The sequence below is a fragment of the Malurus melanocephalus genome, unplaced genomic scaffold (genome assembly GCF_030028575.1).
Source record: "Malurus melanocephalus ecotype Western Australia unplaced genomic scaffold, MMel_1.1 scaffold_464, whole genome shotgun sequence".
NCBI lineage: Eukaryota > Metazoa > Chordata > Aves > Passeriformes > Maluridae > Malurus > Malurus melanocephalus.
In genome coordinates, this window is record NW_026623696.1 from 134,305 (window position 1) to 149,564 (window position 15,260).

General features: G+C 43.8%; 1 protein-coding gene across 1 annotated transcript in view; it reads left to right on the forward strand.

Moving 5' to 3' along the window:
- Nucleotides 1-77: 77 nt before the first annotated feature.
- Nucleotides 78-15,260, forward strand: part of FGF12 (fibroblast growth factor 12) — a 215,369-nt gene continuing 200,186 nt past the window's right edge. Inside the window, exon 1 of the mRNA XM_057380612.1 lies at nucleotides 78-154. Coding sequence (XP_057236595.1) covers nucleotides 142-154 — 13 coding nt within the window. The 5' untranslated portion in view covers nucleotides 78-141. The remainder of the gene's footprint in view (nucleotides 155-15,260) is intronic.

Genomic DNA, 15,260 nt, shown 5'->3' on the forward strand with positions numbered 1-15,260 from the left:
TGCTTGCTTGCAGCTCCGGGGCTGTGACAGCGCCGTCCCCACCGCGGAGCGAGGCAGCGGCCGCCGGCTCTGCCCGCCGGGCTCTCGGCTGAGGAGGGTGCGCGTCTTCCCGCAACTTGCCGGCGCTCGCAAGGCTCCGCGATGGAAGGGAAAGGTGGGTCGGGCGCGGGGGGGCGGCGGCGGCGGAAGGACCGCAGTGGCCGGGCTGGTGCGGGGCCGGGCGGCCGAGGCTGCCGCTGTGCTGGGGACATTGCAGCACCGGCGGGGAGCGGGCGGGAGGCGCGTCCCTGCCGATCCCGCGGGGTGCTCGGCCCGCTGCGTCGGGAGTCAGGGGAAGGGTGGCCGGTTTTTTTAATTTATTTTCCTTTAGGGCGAGACAGATGTTAGTTGGCGATTTGTTTTCTTAATGCTAAGGATTTGCATAATAAATATGAGGTCTGTCCCRTGTTTTTTAGCCAGTCGGCAATGGGGAGGTTTTTAACAGATGAAAAGCATTTTATGATTAGAATGAGTTTAAAAAAAAATTCATTTTTCTTTTTTATTTTTTTCTGAAACGAAATCAGGGCTATAGAGCTCTGCCCTTGTTACATTGCATATTTAATACATCAGAACATCTTGATAGATTGGGAGAAATGCAACGAGTATTGTGCTATTGAACTGTCCACCCTAGAAARAGGAGATAATTAAATCTTGCCTGGCTAGCTTGTGTGTTAGCATACGGAGATCTCATCCAYGTATATCCCTTCAGGTTGAGCATAGGCATTTTGTTTCCATACATAGCTGTGTGGTCCTGCACGCTTATTTACCTATCCACCTCTACAATTGCATTGGAAATCACACATTCAACTGGTACGTGAACTCAAAACCTGTACGTGCTAATTGCCWATGAAATATTGATGGTAAGTCAGTCCACGCAGAGGAAAGGCGAGTTGCCATTCCCACCCAACGTAGCTGCCAGCTCTTCTGTACAACATAAATCTGGGAGCAGTTTAATTGATAGCGATCAAGGCAGTGGGACAATATGGATTACATTAATTCAAGGAAAATTATGGTAGACTTGTATAACACAATACTACATACCTTCCAGGGAGACGAGCGGGCTATATTTAAACCTCAGGTTTATTTTTGTAACTATCTTGTCAATCAGGGCTATAGTTCTCCTGTGTGGGAATATCTGATTATATGCTGATTARGGAAGGAAGCTATTTCAATCATAAGGAGGCAGTATGTCCTATAAAGTACAGTTTCTTGTGGGCAGTGATCAATAGAACTRCCAGAGCTTGGGAAACAGGTAAGTACCTCTTAAGGAAGCGTACCTGCAAAGACTTTACTTAAATTAAAAAGCTCACAGCAGTCATGTTTGCCTTAAAGAAAATCTTTTTTACTATCCATGCTGTTTTCACAGTTTGCCTGAGATGGGCCACYTTTGCCTTTTGAATGTCCTAGTGGTACTTGTCTTGATGCRAAACAAATGGWCTGTGACTTTAGTATAACACACTGYGTGCCTTGTCATGCACTACACGAGCCGGCAAAAGGCTCTCCGTGGAACTTCAGATGGAGCTCGTGTAGTTGGAGGAGTTGTGCAGGGAGCAGGAAGGAAACACCTGCAATAAAACAACAAGGGTCCAGGTGGCTGGTGGCAAAAGCAGCTCCAAAGGGAGGGTCACCCAACTCCTATCCTGTGCAAACTGGACTGGTACAGTGACTGGTACAGTGCAGTTGCTGCCTAAATCAGCAGTGGGTGTCTGAGGAGGCAGCTTTTGGAGCTGCTGGTTCTTGTGTTTATTAGTTGTAAGATGGGCTCCACAGTAGTCCATGTTTCCAGGTGCTTGGCTTTGGTGGAAGGGATAGYGGGGATGAGACAACTCTAGGAGTCACTACTCATTTTTGTGCAAAAAAATCTGAGTAATTTGCTGCTAACTAGAGATTTTCCTTTATTGGATAGAGGTAGGGAACAAATACTCTCTGGGTTTCCTCTACCTATGTGAAAGGAAGGATTGTTGAGAGAAACCCAGCTGAAATCAAGGCAAGAAAATGGGACCAGGGATGTCCTTAAAGGAAATGCACAAGGAACTTTGGCATCTCAATGAAGAAATGAGAAGGCAAAGGAAGTCATCTCACGGCAGGGATCCAGTTGTGTTGGCACTGAGGTAATTTTTGTAACTTGGATAGTGTTGGAGTGGCATGAGAAGGCCTTGGTGCATGGGTCTCACAGAGCAGTTTTGTGTAGGTGTACAATGAGCCACAACACAGGACATCTCCCCAGGGGGAAGATATCAGCCAGCCTAAACTCTTCACATCTTCAGCTTTTGAGACTAATCCGAGATGGATTTGTAACTGCATTGCCTTACTAGGCACTGGTTTACATTTTATTTTCATTRCTGACCAGGTCTCTGCATTGCCAGTCCTCTGTTATGAGACTGGAAAAACGTCGTAAGCAAGCAGCAAAGTCATCTCTTGCTTTTTAAAYGCTTCCTCCTGCAGCCYTTCTCCCACCCCTCCAGTCTTCCTYRGTGTAAATCTCAGAACATCTCCAACTCAGTGTTGTGCAGATACCGGGGAAGAGTGTGTGCTATATTAAGCAACATAAAGTCTGTTTAAGAAAACCTGCCKTCTGGTCCCTGCATTCAGCTATCGCTGATCACTGCTGTGGACAATTCTGCATAGGATTTGCCATCAGTAAAACTTGGTTGTCTGAATGTGGCTGGAGCTGATGCTTTGCAAAGCCTGCAGTCTGCTGTAAAAAAATGGGCTAAAGAACCATCTCTGGCACTGCTCAGAGCAGCCATAACTGATTTCACTGGTTGGGCTTATTCATGMGAATGAARGGGAGAAGGACRTGTCTTARTTTTTGTGCWGTGGGATGTGGGACTAAGGACTTTRCTGTTAGGATTGTAGCAGTRAGAGTAKGAGCCAGKAGGGTTCTGGTGAGGGTTGAGGAGGTGGTGCAGCCTGTGCCATCTTCCAGCAGMCAAAGCTGGCTAGAGCCAAACATCTCAACCTCCTCACGATGCCTGAAAGATAAATAACACTCTATGGAGCTGCAATGTTACCAACGCATCTTGGTGATCTAAAAGTAGCATTTGGCTTCATCTAACTTATAGCTTCTCTGACTTACTCTGTTCTGCACGTTCACCGTCTCCAAACGTTTTCTAGAAGTAAGGAACTTAGAAGTTGTAAGTGTTCCCAAGTCATTAAGCAATGGGGGGATGGAGGGCATAGTGGGTGAGAGCTGTTTTGCAGCTGCTACCTGATCCCTGTTCTCTGAATCTCGCCACTACAGCAGTTCCTGTAGGCTGCAGCAGTAAGCGATACCACACCAGGCATCCCRGGAGCTAGGCTTTGCCAAAGCTAACAATAGTTAATGTGGAGGTTAAAGAATACTTGATCRTTTGCCAGATTCTTCAGTCACAGTYAGAAAGATGCTTAGCAGAGGAAGGAACGTCATACAGTGATGTTCAGACTCGGAGGCTGGGAAAGAAATCAGCCGAACAAGAGTCGAGCTGCTCGGTGTGGAATGGATCTCTGGGCTTCTGGATGGAGTAGAGAGGGACTGCAGGCTTGCCTTACTGCAGGGAGGACTCCCTTCCTCTGAAGGTGCTGTATTGTTTTCTGTGCTCCTGAAGCCACAGAAATCCGTTTTTCCCTCACTGCCAGAAAACATAGATCACTCTTTTATCTTGCCTGAGGTGGGGATGGGGGTCTTGATGTGTCAATGTTGTRTGGGGGCAGGGGCAGGCTGCCTGCCTGAACCCCTTCAGGGCCCAGCCAGGTTTTGCTTTTCTCTGCTGTCCTTGGAGGTCGGTGCTGGGCACTGGTGGCTCTGGGGCAGTTTCCCTGCCTGGGTGCAGGGTAGGCTGCTGACAGTATGGGATGTCTGCTGTTAGCCAGGAAATACAGCAGGACTTGTTCTTGTCAGCTGGCCCATGGGGACAGCAAAGCTGAGATGTGGAGATGCTCGTGAGTCCCCTGAGCCATTGTTTCTCCAACAGGGCAGGACCTTCTCCATGCAGTGGGTCTTCCCACGGGACCCTCATCCTCACACTCAGAAGGCTGTGTGGTAGAAAGCCAGGGGACCTGGGCTTACAGCTCTCTTCTGTTCAGGGTCCCAAAGCAGCAGGGCTTTGAGGAAATGTCTGCAGAGGACATCTCTGCAGYGTGACTATCCTAGGCAGATGCTACCACAGTAGTAATACATGAATGATGTTCTCTTCCCAGTCACAAAGCTGGGAGAAGGATTTTTTGCTTTTTAGAAAAGCCACAATGCTGCTGTTGGTAGGCATGTGGTGTTCAGACCTTTAAGTGGGAGGCTTTAAGGAGTAATATCCCATTTACTCAGGGCACAGAGTTACCTTTCGTGGGACTGGCACACAGGTCTGAGCTCTTTGCATTGTGCCCTTGTGTGGATGTGGGAATGGGCAGAGTGGTTTGGTCCCTCTCTCCCCACCAGAGGTGCTCCAAAGCCTCCTTGGCCAGCCCCAGCATTGTGGGCCAGCTTCCCCTGTGCAGCTGCTTGCATGCTATGCCTGTAAAGGACAGAATCTTCACCTTGAAGAACTTGTGATCAAGACCCAACAAGAGCCARTGAGTGTTAGGACTGAAGACAGGCTTTGTGGACAAGGTGAGAGAGGGTGGCAAGTGAGAACATGCAGTTCTGGAGGTTGCTGTGCACTGTTCTTGCCTTTGTGGCTTTCTTCAACAATCAAAGGAAAGATCTTAAAGATCCAAGACATAGTTCATGTCCTGAAGCTGTTTGAGAGCTCACGTCAAACTCTAGCCCATAATTCCTGTTCCTGAGAGGTGCTGTGTTTGTGAGAGGTGAGTTTGCAGCACATTGTCACACATGTGTCACAGTAGTGCAGATCGCTTTGGGAAGGTCTGGGTCACATGAGCCATCTTCTGGGCTTGTTTGTAACGCAGACAAAATAGTGGCACAGTCACTTGTGTTACCAAACTGTTTTCTTTCTTGGGGAGTACTTGCATCCCCGTCAAGAGGGTCAGAGGCTTCTTTGAGCAGTGCATTTTCCATAGGGGAGGCTGCTCCATGTTCTCAGCCTTTSACAGGGGTGTGCTGTTTGAGATCAGGGCATGTTACTGAGGGCAGCAGTTCTCAGAYTGGCTGCTTGAAGTTTGACACAGGGAATCATGTTTGGGGAGTTAAATAAATGGCCTGATCTTTTTTTTTTGCTATGTTCCCCATGCCCTAGGCTGTGCATTTCAGTGTAGGTACCAGCTTTCTGTACAGCAGGAGAAGGCTTTGATTGCCTGACCTTAACACCTTATCCCTGAGGCTGGAGTGGGGTGCTGTGAAAGACTTCAGACTCCATCTCCATTGAAAGAGGAGGAGAATGTCAGGTATTGAGTTAGCACTGCATTCACACTTTAATGCATTTCAGAAAGGGAGAGAAATGTTCCTCTTGCTTTAGAAATCACATTAAACTCAACACAAACATGACTGTGCTGGGAGGGCTCTACTTGGGTTGTTGTGTGGTACTTGCAAAATGAGCCAAGCTTGGCTGTTTGCTGCCACCTAGAAGAGCAGGTAGCAGTTTAATACCTTTATTAACCCTCATTTGGTGGCTGCTGAAATACTGTGGGTGGGCATCTGCAACTTCTGAATGACAAGGGTGACCCAAGCCTGTCTGATGCTGAGGGAAGTAGATATGGTATCCCAGGAAGTATCCATGCTCTGGCAGGCTTTGTAATGAGGGGGAAAACTAAGTGGCCACACTCAGTCCTCCATACTAACAAACCCACTATGTTACTAAACAAAGGGGAAGAGGACACTAATAATAGTCTTAAATCTTAAAAAAGGTTGGTTCAGGACTTGGTCATCTGGCTCTTGTGAAAATACCCAAGTCCTTCAACCCATTTCCACAAGTTACATGGGAACTGTGCATGTTGCATTTAGACTGAATGAAATGTGAGAGTAATTGAAAGTGATTTTTTTAAAATGCATTCAGTTGTTCTGACATACCATTTATGCATAGAGTGGCTGGAGGCATAATCTGTGGATGCTTTGAGTAATGACCTGTATACAKCTGTTTTATCCCTGGGTCACTTGGGGTGCAGAAATTAAAACAAAAATACCTTTTTTTTTTAAGGGTTAGCTTGCCACAAGATTGTTCTTATCTGCTCTTATCTTTCCCTCTCTAACTACTCAGCTATTCAAATCTTGTCTGAATTGCACTCATTTCTAATGTGCCATAAAACTTGATATGCAAGAGCTAGTTATTTAGGGAGAATTACAGAAACTATTTTAGTCTGTGTGTTTTGACCTATAAATGAGGTAACRTTATTAATTTTTGCATGCAAATCCTGGTGTTTATTAGCATGGTAAAAGGCAATTTGACAATGAAAAATATTCCTGATGGGTATAGTAATTAATGCTTTCACTCAAAGGATAAAGACTTTAATAATGCTGTTATGCTTAAAATGATTGAAGAAAAGGTTGGCTATTTTATTCTGTCAGGGATACAAGGGATGTTTCCTTTTAATACAGCTCCCATATCCCTGCTTTTTCAAAGTGTTCTTTATAGTCAATAAGACTACAAATCATCAGGATAATTCATTGAGTTTCTTCTCCCAGGTCTCAGGTTTGGATGAACCTTGTGATTCGRTCCTTGTGTGGGATGCACATTGAAAGCCATGGCTCTTTTCTCCAGATTGAATTAAACCATTTATGGTTTCGTCATGTTTCAGTAGCGATCTTGTGGCTGGAGATGATGGCTGCTCCGTGGAGCGCCGGAGCAATCCTGCGGCGTGCCGCGTGGCCGAGGGAGGCTGTGTGTGCATCAGGATGTGCACTTGGAGAAGTAAGGCGTTTCTGCTTGCTATTTTTAATAGCATGTGCAAAGCAAGAAATCAGGGAAGCATGGAACAGCATTTCTAATTTGGAAAACTGGTGTGTTTTTTTTTTTTTTTTTTNATTTCTAATTTGGAAAACTGGTGTGTTTTTTTTTTTTTTCTTGAGCCGTGCTTCTTCCTCCCGTGTTTCATCCCCCACTGGAGGCTGGCTTAAGGCTGGCTTTATCTGCCATCAGCCTTCAATGGGTAAGGTTAATTTGCTGAATGTAGCTACTTGGATTTTCTTCATAAATCCTCCAGAAGTGCTGAATGTCTTACTGGTATAATGAGTGAAGGTTGCCTTCCTCCTCAGTCACTGAGAATGTATTATTAATGCAAAAACACTTTCCTGGCATTTAGAGCTGTTTCCAAAAGAGGCTGACAGGCAGCAAGGCCTCTTCAGGAAGRCTGAGGCCCATCTGGTCACTGTGACTCGTATGCAGTGCTTGCCCCAATATGAAGTGCTGTCACTGTTTATTGTCTCTCCAAGTCCAGGCAGACAAGGTTATTGGTAGGATGGGCATGCTCAAGTGTTGTGATAGTCACTGAGCAAGCAAATGTGGAGTTAGAGATCCTGAGGGATCTTCCAGTTGATGTTGGTCTATGATGTGACCCCACAAAGGAGCTTGAACTCTYTGGTTCCAGATTCTGGACCCTGCCTCTTCCTTCTCCCTTTGGCATGCTGGTTTCTACTCCCTGCTCATTTCTGAGTGTTTATTGTTACTTGGGGCTGTGAAGAGTGGGATCAGATGTTGTGGTTGTTGTTTGGCTGTGATTTGTTTGGGGTGGAGTGGAAYTGCAGGTGTCTGTTCACTTTCAAAGATCAAACCTGGATGAAATTGAGCAGAGTGGAATAAACTTCTGCTTTGAGGGACAGCCCTCAGATCTTCATCCTTTTTTGATGTGTAGGCCTGAATGTGTATTTTGGGGGAGTGCTTCAGTGAGTATAAAACTTGTTAAGAATATTTTGCAGCAGTGGCTTCAGAAGGATAAGAAACAAAAAMCAAAATATTCCACGTATCCAGAATTATTTTTTCATCATAGGTGATACTATCTTGAGATTCAGTTTGGTTGTCTGAATTTTTCAAGAAGACATACAATATGAATTTTTTCTCTGCTTGAGAATCCCTGCACACACTGTGCTTGCTATGATGCAGAAATGTTCAATTCTCTGCCCCGTTAGAATAGCCCTGAATTCAGTCTTATATGTGCTARAGGCTCTACCATACTGTAAGTGACAGGGGAACAGCAGTAATGCCAACAAAATGAGGAAAAATGTAGAATCCAGCACCTTCTAGTAAATGGAGGGGAAAAAAAAAGTTAATTATACATGAAGGGAGACTTGGATTTCCTAATTTGGTACTAACAAGCCATTGCAGCATAACTGGGTTGACAGTAGAATAAGCTTCCTCAGCAATACCTGCTTTTTATAATATTTCCAGCTTATTTGATCTCYTTGAAGGCTGAATGTGAGCTTTTGAGATATTTTCTGGCCTTGAATTCATATTCCCTTTTAGTATTGACCAGTGCTCCTGGTATTGTGGGACTGCCTGTTAACCAATGCCATACATTATCAAATAATTGCATTGACAAAGTCATCTGTTAATTTTTAAACTCTTTATTGCTATCAGTGTGCCCCAGTGGAGAAATATCATACTGCAAATTATAACAATTTTGTTGCAATATGAGAAGTGATGGAGGAATCAGCAGAGAAAATTAAAAATTACTGTCCTTCCAGTCAAGATTTTAAATTAGGTTCGTGGAGCTATTCTTGATTTGAACTTGTGTAGGTAAATGCATCATTGGGTTAGTAGGCAAAGGCCAGGTCTCTAATGCCTTACTGAACTGAAAACAAAGGAAATCATACTGATGATTTGGTGTAAGACCTATTTAAATGTCTTTAGACTTCAATTATTAACTATTGAATRAATAGTAAAGGTTTAAAGAAGTAATTTTTTATTGGTTCAGGTTGATGGTAAAATAAACATTTATGGCTTTATTTACCTTTTACTTTCTTCCTGCCACTTTGAAGGTAATTTACTTTATTGGTACAAATTACACAGCCTTGAGGCATGTGTTATCAACTGCTATTGAAATTGCTATGTAGGATCTTCAAAAGTCAGAMTATCCACCCCGTCTTAAAAATGACTGTGAATTACACTTACAAGTGGCTCTGTGCTGAGACATGTCTCTGCCATTGCTACTAAACATAGTGCCAGATTTCTGGATTTACCTGTCAGTTTTATTTGCATGATTCATCTCTCAGTAACATGCATTCCAGGCTCTCAGACCTAAATGTGCTTTTAGTGCATTCCCCTCTCAAAAAAATATCAACATCCAGGAACATCAAGACTTTGTKGAGKTTTTTTGTTTGTTTSTTTAAAAAAGGAAAAATAAAGGCACTAGGAATGAATTTCCCACCTCCTTTGATTAGAAGCTTCCCAGAAATAGTGAGGACAAGCCTGACATGCTAAAGCACACAGCCGTGGGCAGTACACAGAGACAAAGAACAGAGTGTGTTTAAAATCTTAATTATTTATGGTAAGAAGATACTGGTTTTGGTTAAATTGTTCCTTCTGTGGCACCGCCCTGAGGTTGATGACAGCAGATCCAAGTGCAGAACTTAGCCCTCATGCTCTTCTGTCTGTGAAATTGAGAACAGGGCATTGAGGCTGATCCTGAGCTTTACTGCAAGGGGATCTTCATGGCACAGAGCACTGCTTGCACTAGCAAGTCAGCCAAACAGCGGCAATTTTGGGATGGATGGCCCATAATAGACATGCTGGTGTATACATGAAAACACAGGCAGCTCCTTTCTTTTCATTTAAGATTTTCAGGAGTAGTGAATACAGAAGTCTCTCTCAATCTCAGCACTATTAAAGCTGGCAGCTCCACCATTGAAATGCATTTTTGTTCATGTGGAGCATGAGTTTATACTCAGTAATCTCAAAGGTAAGGCTGCTGCACGGCTGCCTTGCTGCTGTTGTATTCCTGAAGCCAGCTTTATTACCCAGAAGCTGCATGGTGATTTGGTAATCCAGACCAAATAGAGCATGTCCTGACTGCAGAGTTTGAAAGTAGCTGTGGTGGGCAGTTGGCTTGGAGAAAATTAGGACCATGTAGGTGAACATGTCCCACTTCTGTCCCCCCGGTGCCTTCACATCGGTTCTGTAAGCTGGGCTTGGCTTGGAGCCTGCTGTGGCACCCAGCAGGTGTGCTTGGCTCTCTATCCTGCCTCCTCAGATGGGTGAGGACTTTGTCTTGTGCAATTTCCCTGCCTCTGGACAGTCCTTTCCTGACTGTCTGGGCCTTCAGCCCTGGGGGGAGTCAGTGTTCCAGCAAAGCAAATGTCGGACACTTTGGGCTGTTTTCTGTCTGTCAGGAGCACTAAAGTCGAGCATCTGTCTCTTCTCCCTCCTGTTTGCAATGGAGCTGCCTAAAAGTCAGATCTCCTATTTTGCAGAAAATCTAATTTTCTGAAATTGGTGGTGAACTGGATTGGACCCAATGTTTTCCTTASCATTCAGGCCAATCAGGGGTTTCCTGGACTCTGCACTTTCTGATGGATCTTGCCTTGGATTCATGAGTGTTTGTACAAACAGCACTAGTGAGAATAAAAACTCATATTTGTAAGCTAAACAGTTTTACTGTGTGCTGTTTTTGTAATGAGGTATCACAGTAGCCAGCTCYTGCAGATTTCTCAGGGACTGTGGATTTCATGGGATGCTTTTTTTAAGGCCTTTCCAGGTGGAGGTACATATGGACCATAAAGCTTTATCACTGTTTTCAGCTCCTGTACATTTCCCTAATCAACCTTATACATCTCCTATCTGTTGAATCATGGAGCTTAAGTTRTTAGGAAAAATGGTTCTTTCCAGGTTTCCATTTTTGACTTCCTTTTTAAAAGAGGCGCAGTGCTGTTGGCCAGAAAGGAGAGAGACATCATCATGAAAGCCTGTGTATTCTTCTCTTCAAAAATACCGTGTTTCAGTTCTAAGTGACGCATTAGTTTGAAGTTGTTTTGAAATCATTTCCTTTGGGAAAAAATATTACTACTTGCTGCTATGTTATTGTTGCTAATACTGTTAACAAACAGYAATGAGTTACTGAAAATGGTAAAATTTACTTTTCCCCTAGGATTTCCTAGGGCAATTCAATAGAAGTGATCACTAAGTTTCAAGGGTTACAATTGACTATATCAAGCATTTCTGTGCAGAAGATGTCAACTGCAAACATTCTGCCCATTCTTTGCCAATGGTTGTTGCTCAMATGTCATGTGAGGTGTGTGAAACTGTTTAGTTCAATGAAGATGTGACCTCACCTGGATAGATTATGTTGTAGCTTTACCAAAAAATCACCCCTGAAACCACATGGTGCTGTCTTGGTTTATGAATTGCATGGCTTTCACCCCATGTCCCAGAATAGCCCCAGCTGGCACTGATGGCTATGAACCACCTACATTTATAGTGGTGCTGCAATGGTCCCAGAAATTGTGACCAAGGTGGCTATTGGCCAATGACTGCTGAATGCCCTGACTATAACAAATGGAAAAGCTCATGTACCTCCTTGAGGTGACAATACAATCAACTTGTCTCTAATTATGACCCCAGATAATGATGGAGCAATCCAGAAATATCACAGCATGGGCAGTGAACTTCCTTGATAAAAGACAAATTTGGATGGGTCTGATATTGGATCCTTCTTTTCTGCTGAAAGACGTATTGGACTGTCAGTTCTGTTCCTGGAGGGGCTAATTACAGCTACATGARGCAGTAAATCAGCTCCTGCTCCTCTGGAAAAGAAACCCTTTGGCTCTCAGCTCAACCCATGCTGGCAAAAAAAGTGTGGTGATAGAGAGCCAGTTTCACACAGCTGAGCCAAGTTCAATACACCAGCTTGTAAATCGCCAGGGCTCAGCCCCTCATGYCTGTGCTCTGTGAAGAAAGAATGGCTACAGAACCCTCTAAGTAAAGATCCTGTGCACAGGGACTCTGTGACTTGGCTCTGGACCTGAGTGAGAGGCTGTCTGTACAGTACCTGCTGATGTGTGCCCTGGGGTTGAGGCCTTAATTATTTTATGTAGGAGTAGTATTAAGAATCCAGTGTGGCTTTAGTGCCTTTCCCTGCTGATCTGAGACCTTGCCTGGGGGGTATTTACTATTTGGGAGTGGTTGGATCCAGCTGTTGATGTTGTTTTGTTGGCCAGAGAGCTCAGGGAGCTTTGGATAAATCATCTTGCTGGTGATAAGGAAGAGGACAGTACAGAGCAGCAGGACTCCTGGGTTAAATCCTACCTCTGAATTTTCGAGTGCTGAAATTGTGTTTAAATCTTCAGTGCTGCCCAGTGGAATGAAGATGGGTGGGTAATGCAGTCCTGAAACCAGGATTTTGTTTTCTCCTGCTAATACAGAAGACTTTGAGCCATTATACCACTAAATGACACATTTAGCTCTAGCCTAGTGGGGTGATGTTAGCTTCCTTCTGTACCTTTTTCTGAAATTCATAGCTTACAACATTCTCTGAAACATTTCAGATGAGTTTAAACTCAYGGGAGGGATGCATCCCATGCCAGCTGCCATCATGACTACAAGGTTGAGGTTTACTAGTTATTTTTTGGATGATGAATCCTAATAGCTTTTCAGCACTTCAGCAACAAAGAGTGCAGCAGTGTTTAGCAACGGTGGGTAGGATGATAATGTTGGACCTGGAGGCATTGTATTAGTGCTGCAGCAGCCTAAATAGTGGTTGRAGATTGTAGAAAGATGAAAATGCATCTGATCTGTTTGGGAGGATGGACAAGGACACAAGGCAGTCTCTGTTCTGGTTTTATTCCCCTTCCAGGTGGTCRCTATTGTAACACCTTGTATTCTGTGGGGTTTTTTTCTTAGCTGGAGTCAAGTCTGGATGTTTGGTCAGTCCCCTGATGTGCCTCTCACATGGGTGGTTATGTTCCTGCTGTGCCTCAGCCCTAACCTTGCCCTGGTCAAGATGGTGATGCAGAGGCCCTAGGAAAACACAGGGTGTGGGAAGTGTTGCTGTAAGTTTGCTGTGTTCTCTAGGCTGATCTGCGTGYTCTCACAGAAGGACACTTGTACAGGAACACAGACGAAGGGACGGAAGTAGCAGTCTGCATAGTTGTCCCATTTCTGTTACAATTGCTAATTACCTGGCATTTCAGAACATCTTTTTCTCCTCCTGTGCTGTCAGCTCCAATATGCTGTGCAATCTTGCAATCATTGGGATGGCAGAGATTGCGATCCCATAATTGCTTTATAGTTGGTTTGCTGTGAGCCTGGTGGATGAAAATTCCCTTGAATGGTAAATGAAGTTACGAGTGCATGTGATCAAGCACCGTGTGCGTCACTGCCCTCTTCACGTTTTGTCCTGAACATGTAACGCTTCCATTAACCAGGACTGAAGGRCTTGTTCATTTGTTTGCACCGTTTTGCAGGATACACCAGACTTCTGTGTAAAAGATAATGCTRATATTTTCCCTACTAAAAAGAGCCGATTGATAGGCACTTCCTGGTGGGACTGAAATCCTTCAGGATAAGAGAGAGTTTTCTTACGTAAAGCATTTAATACTTTTAAATATCAGAGAATCTTTATAGAGCTATGAAGATGCTATGAATTGTGTGTATAATTACTCTTAATTTTAAAATCTGCACATGTTTTATAAAGTTATTATAGTGACTGTATTTKAAGTTTAAAATAGTGTGGCTGCTTTAGCTTAATAATCTGTAAAGGCTCGATGCACAGGAAATCTAATTTTTCATGCAGAAAAAGATCTTTAAAGATAAATATTTGCWGTAATAGAAAAGGCAACATAGCAAAATGATGTGAAAGAACATTATTCTTTGGCTAATTGTTTCCTTTCTTATGGCTCTTCACTGGAGGTAAATACCCAGGGCTGTGTCTGGATTTGTGTGTGCTTCTAACAGGTGGCTGTTTTTAATAATTTTTCCATGAGGGAAGAGGAAGGAGAGTTGTGKTGCTTTAGTATTTAAGCTCTCTGGTACTACCTGGCCTGTTTCTGTGGGTGGTGGATGTATTTGGGGCTGTTCAGAGAGATCACTGAGTCCAACTCAGTACACCCTGATGAGGGCACAGCACTAATTTGTTACATAAAAGCATACATTTGCCATTGAGGGGCCCAAATCAATGAGAACTTGTACCAGTGGGTGCTCTTCCTGTATTTGCTTTGTCCTGTTCCCTTTGGCTTTTGCAGTCACACCTGTCCTGGCACACCCACTGGTGCCACCAACACAACTGGCACATCTCAAGTCAACATCTCGGGCTCTTTTGCATCTTACTCTACTGGTGCTCGAGGAGAGGTGCTGTAATGCTCCCTACCTGATATTGTCTGTTTGAATAATRTTGGTAATTCACCAGTGCAAGGTAGAACCCAAAATCCTTTTCTGAAATTTCTTCAACAGCTGTCCCAGAAGTCAATTAAAAATATTGACAAATGCAAAGCCTTTCATCTCTGGTATAGACTTGAATAACTTTTGAAATACCTATTTCTGAAAAAGTTTGAACGTTTCAATCCTAGAAGTKGTTCAGACTAAGAAAAGGTRGAATGGGAAATTKGTGGGACCCTTCATTAATACYRAATTGTRTTAAACTGTTTTGATACTTCTGTTCAAACCTAGATCAGGATCTCAAGGATGTTCAGGTGACACATGTTCATGTGTGTGACATTTCATGTTTTGTCAAAAGAGCCCAAAAGCTTTATTCTCGTCGACTTCAATATTTTTTCCTAATGCTGCATGGCTTCTGGAGCTGAGTCTGGCAGCTGGACTCCATTCTTTCCTCCCCTCAAATCAGTCTGCTGGTGAAATGCCAGCATTTGTGACATACAGCGCTRAATTGTTGGATAGCTCTTTGCATTCGTGGATATCATTGCTGCAAAAAGGAAGCCAAGAGCTTTATCAGTGTTACAGAGGAAAATGAGGCACAGAGTAGAAGCAACTTGCTCAAGGTCACCCTTGAAAGTGCTGGGAGAATTCTCATTCTAGCACAGTTAGGAATCAAACACCTTTTCCGTGATACTCAGAGCTAGAACATCAGAAAATTTGGATCTTTAATGAACGACAGGGAGACTCCTTATTGCAATGTGAAAGATACAGTTCTCCAGGGACTTTCCCTTAATAAGAGAATGGGGGTGTGAACCACAAGTTTGAAGCAGTGTGTTAGTAGGGAAAGGCAGCTGAACTTATTAAAAATATTCTTCAACTATTTTTGGGTTAGTTGAAGATGGCAGAATGTTTTTATTTGACCCTGCATGGTACTTCACTGCAGTCACCCTGATGAGACTGTCTCGTTGCTGGAAGGTGCAGAATTTTTCTTGCATCATTGGAGGGGTGGGATGGGGGTAGAAATCCAAAAGACAATTCTCAGTAGTGGTAATAAAG